Source organism: Kogia breviceps, chromosome 11 (assembly GCF_026419965.1).
Source record: "Kogia breviceps isolate mKogBre1 chromosome 11, mKogBre1 haplotype 1, whole genome shotgun sequence".
Lineage (NCBI taxonomy): Eukaryota > Metazoa > Chordata > Mammalia > Artiodactyla > Physeteridae > Kogia > Kogia breviceps.
The window spans coordinates 85,227,618-85,248,007 of record NC_081320.1 but is presented as its reverse complement, the minus strand read 5'-3'; the positions used below and the strand labels follow the sequence as shown (position 1 = coordinate 85,248,007).

At 40.7% G+C, this 20,390-nt stretch overlaps 2 protein-coding genes and 1 pseudogene across 12 annotated transcripts in view; 2 read left to right on the top strand and 1 right to left on the bottom strand.

Annotated features, from left to right (window-relative positions):
* The first annotated feature begins 1,076 nt into the window (after window positions 1-1,076).
* On the top strand, window positions 1,077-1,763 carry LOC131765541 (chromobox protein homolog 1 pseudogene; annotated as a pseudogene).
* Window positions 1,764-5,243: 3,480 nt separating this feature from the next.
* PFN4 (profilin family member 4) lies at window positions 5,244-10,956 on the bottom strand. Its single transcript, XM_067008032.1, has 5 exons — window positions 10,945-10,956; window positions 10,060-10,188; window positions 9,416-9,553; window positions 8,502-8,607; window positions 5,244-5,272 (listed from the first exon to the last, which is right to left on the bottom strand). Exons 2-5 carry the CDS (start codon window positions 10,174-10,176, stop codon window positions 5,244-5,246), a joined length of 390 nt encoding a protein of 129 aa, XP_066864133.1. The 5' UTR covers window positions 10,177-10,188; window positions 10,945-10,956.
* Window positions 10,957-11,160: 204 nt separating this feature from the next.
* LOC131765531 (protein FAM228B) overlaps window positions 11,161-20,390 on the top strand; it is a 33,463-nt gene continuing 24,233 nt past the window's right edge. For all 11 annotated transcript variants that reach the window (XR_010835620.1, XR_010835622.1, XM_067008027.1 and 8 more), the window contains exons 1-5: window positions 11,161-11,468; window positions 12,044-12,171; window positions 16,934-17,002; window positions 18,778-18,969; window positions 19,627-19,707. Coding sequence is in view for 9 of the 11 variants with exons in the window: in XM_067008027.1 (XP_066864128.1) it covers window positions 12,076-12,171; window positions 16,934-17,002; window positions 18,778-18,969; window positions 19,627-19,707 (438 nt within the window). In the remaining 2 variants the exon portion in view is untranslated. The remainder of the gene's footprint in view (window positions 11,469-12,043; window positions 12,172-16,933; window positions 17,003-18,777; window positions 18,970-19,626; window positions 19,708-20,390) is intronic.

Below are 20,390 nucleotides of genomic sequence, written 5' to 3'. Positions count from 1 at the left end.
GTCTTATGGGGCTGAGCCCCTTAACCTGTAGGGTCTGCACTAACTCCAGGTAGTTAGTGTCAAAATGGGATTGAATTGTAGGACACCCAGTTGCTGTCAGAAAGCTGCTGCTAGAAAATACCAGACAACTTGAATTGTTTGCTCAAACATCCTCCCGCCTGGAATGGCCCAACTAGCCTTTGCTCCCATGACTCCTTATCTAGGCTTCCCTGGCTGACCAGCTTCCACTTTTTATGGTTACATCTCCCTTCTACACGCATCAGCATGTTCAGATGTTCTAGTCTTGTGGGCCTGAGTGCTATTCTTTGCATGTCTCTGCTCTAGTCCACCCTGCTTTGATAATATAGTGTGACTTTAGCCTGAAGCATTCGCCCAAGCCTTCTGTTTAGCTCTGGGCCTTGGCATGCCTGGACACCTTTGGAGTTGTATGTAGAAGTCCCCAAATGTTTCCTGGCTTGTCCTGCAAACCTCATGAGTATCTCTATATCGTACAGGAGCAACTTTCCAATGTCACCATGATTTAGCACTATCTGGATTCAAATAGTAACCTGCCTCTCTGGTCTCTGACTCAGCCAGTTCAACTGACTGCATTTCCTCTTTCTCATTTACTGAGGCACTCGGTAAGATTGCCTCAGACCCAATCCCACAAGCACAGGAAACTGATGAGTTAACAGCTGAATTACATATAACTCCCTCTCTGCCCACCTACCCCCACAAAAACCCTGCCTCTTATTAACCATGGTGTAAAACTTCTCTGTTAACAAAACAACAACAACAAAACTACAGAGAGCTGTAAAGTTGCTCATACTCTGACCCTGAAACTCCACTTCCAGACCTAAGGAAATAATCAGAGACACAAAGAATTATGTAAAAGTTGTAAACTGCAGTGTTATTTATAAAGTGAAAAAGTGGATATAACATAAATAACAAAGAGGAATACTATGTGATATGCAATGATTAAAATATTTTCTAAGCAATTTTAAATGAAATACAAGATTTTATGACATTATGCTATATGAACAGGGTGGGTTGTCAACCATCTGTGTTAATGATTTAGGTTAGGTTAAAATGTATATATTGTGGTCGCCACTCCCCTGGCCGGCCCGACAAGACGCGCCAGTAGCGCGGCACCGATTCCTCTCGGGCTCGTGGGTGCTGCTCTGAGCGGCGTCACCCTTTATACCAGAAAGCTGGCGGGCACTGTGGGGAAAAAACAAAACAAGAAGAAGGTGGCAGAGGTGCTAGAAGAAGAGGAAGAAGATGTGGTGGAAAAAGTTCTCGACCGTCAAGTGGTAAAGGGCAAAGTGAGTACCTCCTAAAGTGGAAGGGGTTCTCAGATGTGGACGACACATGGGAGCCAGAAGAAAACCTGGATTGCCCCGACCTCATTGCTGAGTTCCTGCCGTCACAGAAAACAGCACACGAGACAGATAAATCAGAGGGAGGCAAGCGCAAAGCTGATTCTCATTCGGAAGATAAGGGGGAGGAGAACAAACCAAAGAAGAAAGAAGAGTCAGAAAAACCATGAGGCTTTGCCGGGGGTTTGGAATCGGAGCAGATTATTGGAGCTACAGACTCCAGTGGAGAACTCATGTTCCTGATGAAATGGAAAAACTCTGATGATGCTGACCTGAACCCTGACAAGGAAGCCAATGTCAAGTGCCCACAGGTTGTCATATCCTCCTATGAGGAAAGGCTGACGTGGCATTCCTACCCCTCGGAGGATGATGACAAAAAAGATGACAAGAATTAACCCTCCTCAGTACCAGCCCCTGTCACATCTGACTGTGGGTTTCAAGTGGGGAAAGAAGGAGTTCTACTTGTCTTGACACCATAGAGGGGGATTGAGAAGATGTCCTTTGAAGAGCCAGTATAGTTTCTGTGCCCTACAGCAGCCCAAGTGCTTTAAAGCTGCTCCATGCTGTATAGTTTGCACACCCATCCCAGTGGAGGGGAAGGAGGGTCAGTGTTTCAAGGCAACCCATTCTGAACTTTGCTGAGAAAAGCAGAGGGCCTTCTATGAAGGACAAAACTTGCAGAATGGGATGTGGGAGAGCAAAAGATACTGTAGATCTTCAAAGAGCATCTCCACAACCCACAGCCTTCTTCCCAATAGTGTTAACTCTGCATTTTTACAGCGTAGCATGTATGTAGTTTTTGGCTATTTCTGGTGTATTATTTGGGGTGGGAGGGATGGGGTGGGAAAAAAGGGAGATGGGTTAGGATCATTTTTGTTAAAATTTGGGGCCTGTTGGGGGGAAATGGTGAAACAAAGGGAAGAACAACTAATGATGATTTGGTTCTGTGTCCAGAATATTTCATCCTTTCAAAAAATATCATTGGCAACCTAAATGAGGACTGTGAGAGACTGTTTAAAAGCTGTGAATGCCTGAAACTTAGAAGCCAAGGTGTTCCCTGCCTGAGCTTAATGCTGTTCCCAAAAAGCATTAAGCTTTGGTAACTTCTTAACTTCCCAGTTAAGTTACTGGGGGATGGAAACTGGTTGAGGAGGAAAAGTCTTATTGGAATGTATACACAGGCAGGTCATTCTTAGAGGTGCTAATTCTTGAAATTGACAAGAAGACCCTTTCTTTTCTGATTTTGAAGTTATAAATATCAGCTTCTCCATCCAAGCCACTGGCTGAAGTATTTGGGGAAGGGCAGAGGGTGGTATAGGAGATGGGAGAGTAGGCAAAGACAAGGGCTGGTGCTCTTAGGGTGGAAAACTCTTGGAGCCTCTGTTTTCTGAACTTTGAAACCATTAGTGACAGGGTTCGGTCACTGACAGCACAAGTTCACTGAGTCACTTCAAGAGTTGAATGATTTCTGAAGCCCTGGTCTCAGGAGAAGATTAAATTTGCATACTGAGGCAGTGGTTCGCTTTAAAACAAAACAAATTTTTTTAATCCTAAGAATTAACTAAAACCCCAAATGCTGTCTTGAATCATGAGATCCATCAGTTCTTTTTTTTTTTTTTTTTTGTGGTACGCGGGCCTCTCACTGTTGTGGCCTCTCCCGTTGCGGAGCACAGGCTCCGGATGCGCAGGCTCAGAGGCCATGGCTCACGGGCCCAGCCGCTCCACGGCATGTGGGATCTTCCCGGACCCTGGCACGAACCCGTGTCTCCTGCATCGGCAGGCGGATTCTCAACCACTGTGCCACCAGGGAAGCCCGATCCATCAGTTCTTGACATCATTTAGACCTGCATCTAGAACTCCGTTGTAAAATCTTTTTAGGCATGTGTGTTAGGTTTCTGTGAAAACTTTTGTGTACATGTAAAACTTCATACCAACACCGTCAGTTTTTGTCTTAATAAAACTATAGATTTATAAAAAACCATGTATATATTATGTGCACTGAAAAAAGACTGGAAGAAAATAACAAAAACTATCAACGGTTGTTTTCATTTAATGTGAAATTATGAGTAACTTATTTTCTCACGTGTTTTTATAAGTGTATATTACTTTTGCAACCAAAATTATAAAAGTTTCATATAAGTACTGTTTATACCACAGCACTGCTTGATGTCCTTTGAGTTACCATGAAGAAAGTAGCCTTTTCTCCTTTGGCCCCACCCATCTTCCCACTTTCATTTATCATTCTCTCATACATACTATTTTCCAGCCACACTGAACTTCTCACTATTCTTTTCACACAACAGGAACTTGCATATGCTATTCCTTAAACCTGGAATGCTTTTTGCTCTCTTCTATACTTACTTATTCTTCCAGATTTACTTCAAACACATTTTCAGGCTCCTGAATGCACAGTTGATTGCTTTAGGCTTTGTACTTTACAGTTCTTTTTTTTATATCTGTTACAGAATTTATCACATGGTAATGTGACTCATTTATAAATTTTCTTCACTAAATTGTAATCCTATCTGTGGTGGGGTGTATATATTATCTACTTTTGTATCAACAGTACCTAGCACACAGTAGGCTACTCAACGAATGCTAAATAAATAAATTTTAAATACTTTTACCTCTAACTCAGAAAAGAATCAAGCAGCTGAACAGATAACTGAATGAGCGGACTAGTGGTCAGCTTGACCACCCAGAACAAATCTGTAACAGTTCTTGGCACCCAAGCTCAGAAAAGGATTGTATTGGAGGTAAGCTCCTTGAAAGGCTGTTATACAAAACCTGAAAATGGGAGAATTTTATAAACATTAACAAAAGACACTTTGCCTCAGATAGCATGCTTTTGGAATTCAGAAAACTGCATGATAATGTCAAGAAATGCCAGTGGCCTCTGGTGTTCCCTCCCTAGGGACACTCAGAGGCTGTACAAGCAGACTGGCCTGGGGTTGCTATTAGGAGAAAGAAAGATGCACCATGGCCAGGAATGATCAGGGTAGAACCCTGAATTTTCAAAATAGGTTATATATACTCTCTACCCTCACCGTTCTGATCATCACCCAGGAGGTGACCAAGAGGAGATGAACCCTTTCTGGGGAAGGTTGTGTTCACTGACCACACTAAGTTGTGTGGACTAGGAGGAAGTGAGGGAGGTGGAGTCAGAAATCTTTTTGAGTTGATTTTTGAGAAGACCTTTCCAGTGCTCAACAAAATCAGATGCCTGCAGATGGTGGGGAGTGCGGAATGTCCCTCAGACACCTTGATGAGTGGCCTGTTGCTGGGTGGTCTTTACATTGGTTCCCCTTTTCCCCAGGTCCCACAGGGGTGATGTGGGTAGATGATAGATGCCACACATGCAGTGAGCTGCATTCTAGGACAGGAACACTGAGTTCAGGGAATCTACCTCTTTCAGAGCGAGCAGTAAGCAAGCTTGCTCTTGGTTCTGAAGGGAGACATCAGTTCATTTTTCAAGGTTGCTTCCTGCAACATAACCCTGAAATGGTCTGCATGAAGAGTGGTTAGGGCCTTGTATTCTTGGCATACCCAACAAGATGTGTGGGAATACAGAGACTCATGGAGGAGTCTCTCAACAGATACGCCCTGTGAAACTATCAATGCCTCATATTCATGCCAATGACAAACACTAAAAAAAAAAAAAAAAAAAAAAAAAAAAAAAAAAGGAACAAATAAAGTGGACTAAGTAATTCCAATTAAAGAAGAGGATCTCTTGAAATAAGAAAAATTGCTTCCTTAACTCATTCTTCCTTTTCAGTATCTTCTGCCTAGTATTTTTCAACCACAATACAAGGTATTACTTTTTCTTTAGGATCTATAGTTTTCTTCTAAAATCATAAAAGCTGTCTTTCATAGTCCTCTGATGACTTAATTTCCTTTTCTTCTTAGATATTCTCCTGAAAGAAAACAATATGGTTATTACTTATGAACAGTACATTATCACAATATGATTCATTCATTTATTCCATAAATGTTCATAACTACCATGTACTAGGCACTGTGTTAAGTACTTGGGGATACAAGGATGACTGGATAGTTAAGACCCAATCCCTGACTTCAAGGAGTTCATTGTCTATTAGGGGAGATATATGTGTGTGTGTATATATATATATATATATATATATATATATATATATATATATAAATAATTTTTAAAAGATATTAAAAAAAGATATAAAAGATATTAAAAAAAATTGAGACATGAGATAAGTAACTGGCTCCTGAGTGGCTATCAGCCTCATCCATCCCTCATGAGCATTCAGTCACTTCCAGGATAGCCTATCCCTTCCCAGAGTAGTGAGATCTTAGTGGAATGATGTCAGCCCTGTCCTTCTAAATAACACACATTCTTTGGAGTCTCTTGTGGCCCTAAGCACCCTTTAGTGCCAGCCACAGAATCTACATTACAGTGGTCAGGCAACTTCTCTGGTCTTCTCCACAGGATACCTGGGGAATTAGCCCTGGGCCACAGCTGATAGGATAGTCTGGCCTCTTTAGAACCTAATTGCTCATTTTCCTGGCTTCCTTTTCTGGATAGCTTTAATTTGATAATTAGCCCAGATGTACAAGTCTCGTTCTGTCCTCCTGCTCCTGCCCTACCCTGCTGAAACTGAACCTCCCTTAAATCCTGACACCTGCTCAGGAAAGATCCTCGGTGGTTGTAATTGTCTGTTCCTCCCATGTTGGAGTTCACCCCTCCTGTTAAGGTGCTTCCTAAGTTGTGTCTTGCCTACGCTCAGTCCTGTTTGCTCCTAGAATACCTCATTGCCAGCTGTGTAGCATGGTTTATGACAATCCATGCCAGGGAACTATTTATGATAACTGTGAAGGTCTGTACTTATATACATTTTGTGTGGGTGTAGTTTCTGTGATGGTAGTTAATTTCTCAATTAATCCTTTAAGATTCAGCTGTCTGAAAAATGGTATAGATGATCTTATTTGCAAAGCAGAAATAGAGACACAGATGTAGAGAACTAACTATGGGTATGAAGGGGGAAAGGAGGGAGTGGGAGGAATTGGGAGACTGGGATTGACATATATACACTATTGATACTATGTATAAAATAGATAACTAATGAGAACCTACTGTATGGCACAGGGAACTCTACTTAATGCTCTGTGGTGACCTAAATGGGAAGGAAATCCAAAAAAGCGGGGATATATGTATACGTATAGCTGATTCACCTTGCTGTACAGTAGAAACCAACACAACATTGTAAAGCAACTATACTCCAATAAAAATTAATCAAAAAAGAAAAAAGATTCAGCTGTCTGGAGCCCTCCCAGATTCTGCTAGGCAGAGGTCATTCATTTATTTGTTTATCAAACATGCATTAATTTCCTACTCATCATTAGACACTGTTTTAGGGACTGGATTAAGACGAAATTCTTGCCTTCTAGGGGCTCACAATCAAGGTAAACAAAGGACTCTAATGTCAGTAATAATAAAGGTATGCATAAAATACATAGCACAGTAGAGAGAAGCCCAAGATCTGATTTGGGTTTTCAATGGTGATTAGGAATTTGCCAACTGGATGTGAAAGGGCAGGGACAGAAAGGGAAGATATTTCAGGCAGATAGGGCAGCACGTATCACATAGAAGCATGGAAGGCAGAGACTATCTTAACCAGCTTTGATTTCCTAGTTTATTAGGATAGTGCAGTGCCCATACATGTAGGTCGTCACTGAGAATTCGTTGAAAGAATGAAAGATTGGCTGCTTTCCTCACTAGCTAGAGGATTCTACTATCTCAAAGGAGTGTTCAAGCAACTCCAACAAAAGACAAAAACTTTTTTTTAGAAATTTAAATTTAGGGGACTTCCCTGGTGGTACAGTGGATAAGACTCTGTGCTCCCAATGCAGGGGGCCTGGGTTCGATCCCTGGTCAGGGAACCAGATGCCACATGCTTTCTGCAACTAAGAGTTCGCATGCCACAACTAAGGAGCCTGCCTGCTGCAACTAAGACCTGGTGCAGCCAAATAAATAAATATATATTTTTAAAGTGACTACTAAAACTGCTAAAAAAAAGAAATTTAAATTTAGATTAAAAATCTAAACACAGATACAATTTATCATTTATTTATTTTATTTTTATTTTTATTTATTTATTTTTTTGCAGTACGTGGGACTCTCACTGTTGCGGCCTCTCTCGTTGCGGAGCACAGGCTCCGGACGCGCAGGCTCAGTGGCCATGGCTTGCGGGCCCAGCCGCTCCGTGGCATGTGGGATCTTCCCGGACCGGGGCACGAACCCGCGTCCCCTGCATCAGCAGGTGGACTCTCAACCACTGCGCCACCAGGGAAGCACCAATTTATCATTTATTAAGCTCAACTCTCATAGATATAACTTCCCAGTTAGTTCTACATTAGATCTTTATTTAAAAATGTAGAGACATGGAAGGGGAATGCAGCAGACACCAATAAGCCTGGCTCACAGTAATTTCTTTTTCTGTAGAAAATCCTTTTTTTTTTTTTTTTTTTTTTTTTGCGGTATGCGGGCCTCTCACTGCTGTGGCCTGTCCCGTTGCGGAGCACAGGTTCCGGACGCACAGGCTCAGCGGCCATGGCTCACGGGCTTAGTTGCTCCGCGGCATGTGGGATCTTCCCGGACCAGGGCACGAACCCGTGTCTCCTGCATCGGCAGGCGGATTCTCAACCACTGCGCCACCAGGGAAGCCCAGAAAATCCTTTTATAGAGGATGGCCCCCAACAACTACATCTCTGCTTTTTTACCCTGCCCTTCCCACCTCCTAACGCCAGCTGACTGATATAAGGGTAAACTATATGATCTAAGACTTGTCAGGTCAGGGTTCTAAAAGAAATTAAAGAGATAGGATGCAAGGCTTGACCATGACACCACCAGGAAAGGAGGCAGTCTGCAATGGGATGGAACAAAGCTGACCCTCTTAGGAGTAGAGACTAGAGAAGAGTACTAGCAGTGTTCCAGTCCCTGGAATCCATTTTCCTTGTGGCTTAGCTGCACTCTGTCCTTTCACCGGTTATATAAGTAACCCCGGTACCCTTTCAATAAATTCCTCCTTTCTACCCTAGCTGGTTTGATTGGGTTACTTGCAGTCAGACTTGACTACCACAGGGAACAAAGGCAGGCGTTGGGAACAAACTTACCCAATTTCTCTGTGGCTTCCACACAGACACTAGGATACATGCCCTCAGTGTAAGTTGCCACCAGAAGATACAGCTGGGTCTTCACAACAACCACACCAGTGTTTTCCTGGATAAAAATAAAACAGAATGCCCTTCTCTTGGTTCTAATTACAGGACAAGAAGTTACGTGCCAGCCACATTTTTCACCGTTTCCTGACTTCCATATTCATTATGTTTGTTTTTGGACTCTCCACTCTTTTTCACTAATTTTGTTGTCAAAAAGTTTTAGACTGTTGTAATAACAGCATGTGTATTCTGAAAAAAGCTCCAGAATTGATTGTAATATACCCCTATCCCAGTGAGAACAACAGATGTCATGGAAAGGAAATACATTTTGGAATTAAATAGCTCTGGGCTTGAATCCCAGCACCTCCATTTTCTGCTGTATGACTATGGAAGAGTTATTTAACCTAGTTAAGCCTCAGTTTCCTCATCTGTAAATGAGGCTACTTAGTTTATAATGTGGGTGAAGTGTGCCTAACCCATAATATAGGGCATCCAGAAATATGACTGTCATCCTCTTAATTCCTTATAGGCAACAGTGAACCACCAGACGTTTTAAGCACAAGAGTAATATCACTTTGTTTTTTAAAGAAGGAGAATGTAGAGTATGAGGGATAATTGCAGTGGAGAGAGACAGTTCAGGCAAGGTTCAGTTGATAAATTCTGGAATGAGCATTTCTCAAAACTAGGCTCTCTGTTAGTACTTTCTTTTACATGTGCCTTCCTGGCACTAGACTGCTATCTCAAACATTGCCATTGCAGTAACAGGCTTAGTCTGTTTTAAAGATGGTATCAGGAGAGGCACTGAAAATTGGAGTCAAATTCTTTTCTTAAGGTTTTTACAAAGTTGTCTTCAAATCTTGAACACTCACACTCTTAGCATAAAGAGAATAGTCGTCTGCCCGGACACATTTGTAGTCCTTCTCCTTGAAATACAATCCTTCTCTTCTGGTTCTCAAAGGGTTCTTGGCAAATCCATTCACAAGTGTTTGGACATCACTGGGCATTACCTGCGGAGGTTAAATAGACTAGAAGTTGGCAACCTATGGTGGGCTGGCCAAATTTGTCCCACTACCAGTTTTTGTAGGCCTGCAAACGAAGAATGGTTTTTACATTTTTAAGTAGTTGGAAAAAAATCAAAATAATAATATTTTGTGATATGTAAAAATTACACGGGCTTCCCTGGTGGCGCAGTGGTTGAGAGCCCACCTGCTGATGCAGGGGACACGGGTTCGTGCCCCGGTCCGGGAAGATCCCACATGCCGCGGAGCGGCTAGGCCCGTGAGCCATGGCCGCTGAGCCTGCGCGTCCGGAGTCTGTGCTCCGCAACGGGAGAGGCCACGGCAGTGAGAGGCCCGCCTACCGCAAAAAAAAAAAAAAAAAATTACATGAAATTCACATTTCAGTGTTCATAAAGTTTTATTGCAACATAGTCACTCCCATTCTTTTACGTACTGTCTATGGCCTATACAGAAAAAGATTTAAACTCTTATGCCCAAACCTGTTTTTTTCTTACACTAAATCCAGGTGATGCTACACATAGGCTCTGCTCCTGGAGTTTGATGAGGGCTGCACCGTCTACATGCTTTGTTCCCAGGAGTGTATCTAACAGCAAGTTCTGCAAATGGCTCATGCTCCCTCAGCCCTGAAAAAGGGAACTGCAGTTGAAACGATCTGCTCTGGCTAGCTTTTAAAGGCCCTGTGAATACAAATGTCCCTAAGACACCCTGGACAGCTTTAATATCAGCATGTGCACTTTGAAAAGATGAAGGGTGAAAATGGAGTTCCATCAGCCAGTGCCCACCAATACTCAAGAGGAAAACAGAATCATAGAAAATCAGTTCACAGAGAGGGTTATGAGTTTGGAAAATCACAGCTCGTAATTTTCTATCTGTGTCAATGGTTTGCATCAGAATCACCTAGGATTAAAACTAAAAAAATAAAAAAACCTGATGAAATAGAGAACTCCTGAAGTAAACAAGACTAAATGAGATATACTGGTCATGAGTCCTCACGTTCCTTTCCCGCTGACCAACATCAGTACCAACTATGGACACTAATCAATACCCCAGGGGACTAAAAACACCTTAAGGCACTTAAAGCGACATTTTCCGCACAAGTTCCCAAGTCTTCTTGGGCCCTCCTCATCGGGACAAACTCCACAAACACTCGTCATTCCAAGGGATCCTAAGGGCAGGAGCCCCTAGCCGGCCACTCCCTTCGCGGCGATTTGGCCCACGGGGCTTCCCTGGAGCGGAGTTACTGAGGGCGAGGGAGGGTGTGTTAATGTCCAGTCTGGTTGGCTGTGGAGACGCACAGGAGGGGCAGAGGGTTTGGGGGATCGCGGCCGGCCAGACCAGGAGAAGCCCCCTGCCTCTCGGGAAGGAGCCCAACACTCAACCAAAGGCTGGCTTGAATCGCACGCTGCGGTCAACGGACGCGGGGGGAGGCGGGGCGAGAGAGCGACGAGCCCAGCTATTGGCTGCGGCAGCTGCCCGTCAGCGAAAAGCGCTACGGCTCCGACAGCAGACCACGACCAGCCCTCGGGCGCCGGAGCTACGACTTTTCTGGTTTCTTCTCAGCCAGACGGGTCTGCGGTAGCGCACTTGCGCGGGGCTCAGGGACGCAACGGCCGAGTCTCCGGACCGGGCGGTCCCGCGGAATTCGGACTCCTCCAGCCGCCTCGGCGGTGCGCGGGCTCCTTGTCCGCCGCGGCGGAGGGGTCGCGGGGTGCTTCGACCGAATCTCTGGACGCGAAACGTTCTTAATCTACCGAGGCGACGGGCTCGAGCTGACTGGGCCTCAGGTGGGACGGGCTCACTCTCCCGCCGCAGCCGACGACTTAGGCGCCGTGGGCTGTCGGGCGCGGCCCTGTCGTGGTGCCAGAGAACCGAAGGCCCTGCTAGTCGAGGGAGGGGAGCTGAGGTACGTGTCGCGGCTGGCAGCTTTTCCTCCAGGCCGGGCGGAGGCCACACGCACCTTGCCAGCGGGGTAGGAGGGAAGGGGCGGGGTCGTGGGTGCTTCTCCCTCAGGCACGGGCTGGACGGGGCTGAGGGGCTGGAGGTGGCGGTTGGGGCCTCTCAGAGCTTGAAGACAAGCTAATTGGGTTCAAAAGCCCTTCCTTCCTTCTCTAAGAAACCCATCCTGGGTGTGCTTCAGGAGCCAGAAGGCTGCAACTCTGCCCACTCCGAAAACTGCGGATGCGTCTCTTAGAAGCCAGGCTGAGAATTGCCACACCGGCTCCATTGGGCCACGTTGTGGGAAGCCTGGGATTCTACGGGACGGCGGGTGGGTCTGGAGAGAGCTCCCCTGCTTAAAGGAGGCTGGCTCGGAAGACACCAGCAGAGGCCTGGGTGAAGGCCCCTCTCCTTAGGGAAAGCGTGGGTGTCTAAAGTTCAGAATCCGTTCCACGTCCGTTCACGGCCACGAATAGTGATTATTAATCAAATAGAAGAGAGAATAAATCTGAATTCTCGTTACTAAGCAAGCTAATTTTTTAGTTTTTCTAGGGGCTCTGTTATTTGTGACCACAATGAAAAGTTCAGACAATGATGTGATAACTGACAGACTTCCCAGGCTTAAGAGCTCAAACGAATGGCTGGAGCCCCAGCCACTTTCCTTCATGGAGGTACAGTAGTAGTGGCATTCTGAAGTTTATATTTGGGTGGTTGCATTGACAAGTGGCCTGTGCTAAATATATTATTCTCTGTGTTTTCTATTCTATTCTTTATTATCCCTTTCTTTATATTAACCTTGTGTTTACTTTGCTTTGCATTTTCTAGTTTAGCATTGGTTATATACCTTTTCTAGTATAACAGTTATAAAGTTTCTCTTGAAGCACTGCTTTAACTGCATCACCCAAATTTATATATGTTGTGGTTTTGTTTTTTGATTTTTTTCTACACAGCTTTATTAAGGTATACTTGATATACAATAAACTGCATGTATTTAAAGTGTACAGTTTGATAAATTCCTAGCTATGTATTCAAACATGAAACCATCACTGCAGTCGAGACAGTGAACATATCCAGTACTCCCAAAGTTTCTTCATTGTGTCCCTTTGTGAGTGCCCCCTCCCGGCCTGCTTTTTATCACTATAGTTTATTTTATTTTTCTTATATTTTATTTTTATTTTTTTAAATTATTTTTTTGAACTTAATTTTTTTTATACAGCAGTTTCTTATTAATCATCCATTTTATACATATTAGTATATACATGTCAATCCCAATCTCCCAATTCATCCCACCACCACCACCACCACCACCACCACTTTCCCCCCCTTGGTGTCCATACGTTTGTTCTCTACATCTGTATCTCTATTTCTGCCCTGCAAACCGGTTCATCTGTACCATTTTTCTAGGTTCCACATATATGTGTTAATATATGATGTTTGTCTCTTTCTGACTTACTTCACTCTGTATGACAGTCTCTAGATCCATCCACGTCTCTACAAATGACTCAATTCGTTCCTTTTTATGACTGAGTAATATTCCATTGTATATATATACCACATCTTCTTTATCCATTCGTCTGTCTCTGGGCGTTTAGGTTGCTTCCATGTCCTGGCTATTGTAAATAGTGCTGCAGTGACCATTGGGGTGCATGTGTCTTTATAAATTATGGTTTTCTTTGGGTATATACCCAGTAGTGGGATTGGTGGGTCATGTGGTAATTCTATTTTTAGTTTTTTAAAGAACTTCCATATTGTTCTCCATAGTGGCTGTATCAGTTTACATTCCCACCAACAGTGCAAGAGGGTTCCCTTTTCTCCACACCCTCCCCAGCGTTTGTTGTTTGTAGATTTTCTGATGATGCCCATTCTAACTGGTGTGAGGTGATACCTCATTGTAGTTTTAATTTGCATTTCTCTAATAATTAGTGATGTTGAGCAGCTTTTCATGTGCTTCTTGGCCATCTGTATGTCTTCTTTGGAGAAATGTCTATTTAGGTCTTCTGCCCATTTTTGGATTGGGTTGTTTGTTTTCTTAATATTGAGCTGCATGAGCTGTTTATATATTTTGGAGATTAATCCTTTGTCCGTTGATTTGTTTGCAAATATTTTCTCCCATTCTGAGTGTTGCCTTTTCATCTTGTTTGTAGTTTCCTTTGCTGTGCAAAAGCTTTTAAGTTTCATTAGGTCCCATTTGTTTATTCTTGTTTTTATTTCCATTATTCTAGGAGCTGGATCAAAAAAGATCTTTATTTTATTTATTTATCATTTATGGCTGTGTTGGGTCTTCATTTCTGTGCGAGGGCTTTCTCCAGTTGCGGCAAGCAGGGGCCACTCTTCATCGTGGTGTGCGGGCCTCTCACTATCGCGGCCTCTCTTGTTGAGGAGCACAGGCTCCAGATGCACAGGCTCAGTAATTGTGGCTCATGGGCCCAGTTGCTCCGTGGCATGTGGGATCTTCCCAGACCAGGGCTCGAACCCATGTCCCCTGCATTGGCAGGCAGACTCTCAACCACTGTGCCACCAGGGAAGCCCCCCCAAAAGATCTTGCTGTGATTTATGTCAAAGAGTGTGCTTCCTGTGCTTTCCTCCAAGAGTTTTATAGTGTCCAGTCTTACATTTAGGTCTCTAATCCATTTTGAGTTTATTTTTGTGTATGATGTTAGGGAGTTTTCTAATTTCATTGTTTTACATGTAGCTGTCCAGTTTTCCCAGCACCACTTATTGAAGAGACTGTCTTCACTCCATTGTATATCCTTGCCTCCTTTGTCATAGATTAGTTGACCATAGGTGTGTGGGTTTAACTCTGGGCTTTCTATCCTGTTCCATTGATCTGTATTTCTGTTTTTGTGCCTGTACCATAGTGTCTTGATTAGTGTAGCTTTGTAGTATAGTCTGAAGTCAGCTCCTTTTTTTCCCCTCAAGACCACTTTGGCTATTTGGGGTCTTTTGTGTCTCCATACAGATTTTAAGATTTTTTGTTCTATTTCTGTAAAAAATGCCATTGGTAATTTGATAAGGATTGCATTGAATCTGTAGATTGCTTTGGGTAGTATAGTCATTTTCACAACATTGATTCTTCCAGTCCAAGAACATGGTATATTGCTCCATTTGTTTGTATCATCTTTAATTTCTTTCATCAGTGTCTTACAGTTTTCTGCATACAGGTCTTTTGTCTCCCTAGGTAGGTTTATTTTTAAGTGTTTTATTCTTTTTGTTGCAATGGTAAATGGGAGTGTTTCCTTAATTTCTCTTTTAGATTTTTCATCATTAGTGTATAGGAATGCAAGAGATTTCTGTGCATTAATTTTGTGTCCTGCAACTTTACCACATTTGTTGATTAGCTCTAGTAGTTTTCTGGTGGCATCTTTAGGATCCTCTATGTATAGTATCATGTCATCTGCAAACAGTGACAGTTTTACTTCCTCTTTTCCAATTTGTATTTGTTTTATTTCTTTTTCTTCTCTGATTGCCGTGGCTAGGACTTCCAAGACTATGTTGAATAATAGTGACGGGAGTGGACATTCTTGTCTTGTTCCTGATCTTAGAGGAAATGCTTTCAGTTTTTCAGTATTGCGAATGATGTTTGCTGTGGGTTTGTCGTATATGGTCTTCATTATGTTGAGGTAGGTTCCCTCTGCCCACTTTTTGGAGAGCTTTTATCATAAATGGGTGTTGAATTTTGTCAGAAGCTTTTTCTGCATCTATTGAGATGATCATATGGTTTTTATTCTTCAATTTGTTAATATGGTGTATCACATTGATTGATTTGCGTATATTGAAGAATCCTTGCATCCCTGGGATAAATCCCACTTGATCATGGTGTATGATCCTTTTAATGTGTTGTTGAATTCTGTTTGCTAGTATTTTGTTGAGGGTTTTTACATCTATATTCATGAGTCATATTGGTCTGTAATTTTCTTTTTTTGTAGTATTTTTTTTTTTTTTTGGCGTTATGCGGGCCTCTCACTGTTGTGGCCTCTCCCGCTGCGGAGCACAGGCTCCGGACGCGCAGGCTCAGCGGCCATGGCTCATGGGCCTAGCCGCTCCGTGGCGTGTGGGATCTTCCCGGACCAGGGCACGAACCCTTGTCCCCTGCATCGGCAGGTGGACTCTCAACCACTGCGCCACCAGGGAAGCCCTTTTTGTAGTATTTTTGTCTGTTTTTGGTATCAGGGTGATGGTGGCCTCATAGAATGAGTTTGGGAGTGTTCCTTCCTCTGCGGTTTTTTGGAAGAGTTTGAGAAGGATGGGTGTTAACTCTTCTCTAAATGTTTGATAGAATTCACCTGTGAAGCCATCCAGTCCTGGACTTTTGTTTGTTGGAAGATTTTTAATCACAGTTTCAATTTCATTACTTGTGATTGGTCTGTTCATATTTTCTATTTCTTCCTGGTTCAGTCTTGGAAGGATATACCTTTCTAAGAATTTGTCCATTTCTTCCAGGTTGTCCATTTTATTGGCATAGAGATGCTTGTAGTAGTCTGTTAGGATGGTTTATATTTCTGCAGTGTCTGTTGTAACTTCTCCTTTTTCATTTCTAATTTTATTGCTTTGAGTGCTCTCCCTCTTTTTCTTGATGAGTCTGGCTAATGGTTTATCAATTTTGTTTATCTTCTCAAAGAACCAGCTTTTAGTTTTATTGATCTTTGCTATTGTTTTCTTTGTTTCTATTTCATTTATTTCAGCTGTGATCTTTATTATTTCTTTCCTTCTCCTAACTTCGGGATTTGTTTTTCTTTCTCTAGTTCCTATAGGTGTAAGGTTAGATGGTTTATTTGAGATGTTTGTTGTTTCTTGAGGTAGGATTGTTTTGCTATAAACTTCCCTCTTAGAACTGCTTTTGCTGCATCCCATAGGTTTTGGATTGTCATGTTTTCATTGTCATTTGTCTCTAGGTATTTTTTGATTTCCTCTTTAATTTCTTCAGTGATCTCTTGGTTATTTAGTAAGGTATTGTTTAGCCTCCATGAGTTTGTGTATTTTACATTTTTTTTCCTTATAATTGATTTCTAATCTCATAGCATTGTGGTCAGAAAAGATGCTTGATATTATTTCAGTTTTCTTAAATTTACTAAGGCTTGATTTGTGACCCAAGATGTGATCTATCCTAGAGAATGTTCTGTGTGCACCTGAGAAGAAAGTGTAATCTGCTGTGTTTGGATGGAATGTCCTATAAATATCAATTAAATCTGTCTGGCCTGTTGTGTCATTTAAAGCTTTTATTTCCTTATTAATTTTTTGTTTGGATGATCTGTCCATTGGTGTAAGTGAGGTGTTTAAGTCCCCCACTATTATTGTGTTACTGTCAATTTCCTCTTTTATAGCTGTTAGCAGTTGTCTTATATATTGAGGTGCTCCTATGTTGGGTGCATATATATATTTATAATTGTTATATCTTCTTCTCAGATTGATCAAAATGTCATTCTGTCATTTTAGGCATTAGCTAAAGAAGATATTGATGCAGCTATTCAATCAATATTATACAGAGAAAATTATATAATTAAGGTAAGAATTGGCTGCAGAATGTGTCTCAATTAAAAATTAAATTTTGTTTTTCCATTTCAGATGTAGTACATTGTCATTATAAAAATTTTAGAAAATATAGAAAACGATTAAAACACTCAATAGCCTTTAGGATTGAACTTAAAAGAACTCTGAGGTTGCTTTAATATAGTTCCTCTTTTCCTATACTTTGTGACGACTCTTTTATAGATACCTTATAAGAGTTTCCTCCTACTCACTTGTTCCTTCATGTTAGTGGGGCTTCTGTGGAGTCACTATGTATTCTTAAAAGCTTTAAGAGCTGTTACTGGAACACACTGACCAATTATTACTCAGGTATACATAAGTAAGAACAAGGCTTTAACTGTAGCAGGATGGGCTTAATTATAAGATAAGATGAATGTCTGTGTGAAGTGTACTAAACACTGGAGTGGGTAGCCTATTTTTGTTTTTAAGGATTTTCTTTAGAGTTGTTTAAAAAGGAAAGGAACCTGTTCATTGAGAATGGTTGAAATGTGCTGTGACTTGAAGTTAGGGAGGGATATCACCTGGAGAAGATTACAGGGTTTTTATTATTTTATTTTTTTCATTTTAAATTTCATGTTGTTGATCCTAGTAACCACATGATTTCATTCGCTAGATGAAAGGTATATGAGAAGTTTTGGTGAGAATGATTTAGTTTATAGCCTAATTTAGGCATTTTCTTTGCAGGCTACGTGTCATTTTTACCAGGTGTGCTACTGTTCTTTTTTTTTCCCCATAGAATATTCTTTTTCTTTTTTGGCTGCGCTGTGCAGCTTGTGGGATCTTAGTTCTCTGACCAGGGATTGAACTCGGCCCCTCGGCAGTGAAGGTGTGGAGTCCTAATGACTGGACCGCCAGGGAATTCCTCCATAGAATATTCTTCTTCCTCATTCTGTGTCATTCCTTCTCTTCCTAGATAACTCTGTTCTTTAAGGCCCATCCCAAATGTCTACCAATTTGGAAATCTTTAAAAAATTTTAATTATTTTTCTATTGTAAAATATATATAACATAAAATTTGCTTTTTAACCATTTTTGAGTATACAGTTCAGTGACATTAATTACATTTATGTGTTGAGCAACCATAACCACTATGTATTTCTAAACCTTTTTCATCACCCCAACCAAAACTTTGTACTCATTAAGTAGTAACTTCCCACCTCTCCTTCCGCAGCCTCTGGTAACATCTAATTTATTTTCTGTCTCTATGAATTTGCCTATTCTGGACATTTCATATAAGTGGAATCCTACAATATTTATCCTTTTGTGTCTGTCATATTTCACTTAGCATATTGCTTTTAAGGTTCATCCATGTTGTAGCATGTGTCAGAACTTCACTCCTTTTATGGTTGTATAATATTCCATTATACATATATACCACATTTTGTTTATACCTTCATCTGTTGATGAACACTGGAGTTGTTTCCACCTCTTGGCTATTGTGAGTAATGATGCAGTGAACACTGGTATACTAGTATTTGTTTGAACCCCATATATCTCTTGCTACATGGTCCCTCCTCCTGTTGTTTTGTAGATTTGTTTTGTAGTCTGTCTTCCAGGGAGAGCAGGCATGTTATCTAATTTATTCATGTATTCTTTGTTTCCAGTATTGTGTGTGTCACACAGAAGCCAACCAAATGATTTAATTAATGGATGATTTTTGTGGGTTATCCTTATGAATATAAACTAAGTTTAAATTTTGGAACAAGAAAACTTTAAGATAATATATTTGTCTTTCCTATCACTGTTTACTAGGAACTAAGTAAGTATTTAAAGCATCATGACTTCTTAAATGCAAGAAGAAAAGAGATATTATATAAAAGATGGGTTGATCATGTGGCAGATCCTCTCCAGAAGAAAATTATAGAAAATGTTACTTCACATAAGAAGATTAAAAAAAGGAGACAAGAGGAATTAGATGGTTTTTTAAAATACATAAATAAAAAGGTACTAAGAGATCATTTGTTACTTTTTTCATTTGCTTTAAAAACTATAGTTATCTTTATTTATAATCATCCAAACAGCCTGCCCTTCCCAATTGTGTATATGTGTAATCTGTACTCTATTATAGCACATACTATTCTTAAATCCAGGGCATGTGGAAAGGATGGAGGGAAAGGGTTAGGTCTGGATTTAAATGTGTACATTAGAATAAGCTTTATTTCTCCTATGTAATTGTTAATTTTATATACCAATTAAAAAAAATTGGACTCTAGGTTCAAGATATATGTTTTTTTTGTTTTTTATTCTGGAACTTGATTATTTACAAAACTATAAAATATTTCTGTTCTCCTGGCATTTTTAAGAGATCTGAGATGTTTGAATATTAAGTATATAAAAACAAATTCCTGTATCTTTTAGTGTTCCAACATCCTTTATTAAAATCTTGCAAATTTTAAGTAGATTCCTTCTTTCACTATAATATTTCTTACTTAGATACATTAAATTTAATTTCCAATTTGGTTTTCCCTTCCTTTTTGCATTTGTCACTGATGCCATTTCAAAGCATAAGAGAGGAACTGTGTGTTTGACTCGAGTCCTGTTATGCTCAAAATTAATTATGGACTTCTTGTTCTTGTGTGTGTTTTTATTTCCTTTCTATAGGGAAATGCATTTATAGAGCATTATGATCCAAAAGAATATGATCCTTTTTACATGAACAAAGAGGACCCGAATTTTCTGAAGGTAGATTTCTAATTTTAACTTTGGTATTATGTGGTTTGTTTTTTTGAGCAGTCCTAATATATAAGTAGTCCTTTAGTGATTTCCAACGAATGCAGTAAAATCTTAAGAATCATGTCCCAGCTCCATATCTTAGAAAGGAACATAAAAGCCAAAGTCCAAAGTAAATTAAGCCTCTGTAAAATTTGAAAATATTGTATAATAATTGGGTGATAGATAATGTTAAAAAATTTCATAGACTTTTAAATTTGTTACAAAAGTAATATATTTTTATGATATATAAATGAGAAAATCAATTTTAAAATAAAGAATAAGAGACCACTCACAATTCCATTACCCAGAATGAACTCATGAACATTTTTCTGTATATTTTTCAAGACTTCTTTCTAATTGTAAACCAAGTATACTTCAGTTTTTTAAAAAGACTTCTTTCTATGTGTAAGTATATGTACACCTTTTTATTTAACAAGAATGGGATCATACCACACATTAGGTTTTAAAATCTTTCTTTTCTCAGTTGTTTATGATTTGCTTTCTTTCTTTGTCAATAAATGTAAATATACAATTGTAATCAATGCATGGTATTCTGTTATTAATAGCTAACTTGCACTGAGGGCTTAACCAAATGTTAAGGTTTCTTTTTACTTTATTTCAGCATTCACTGCTAGTTTACAAATAAGGCAAGT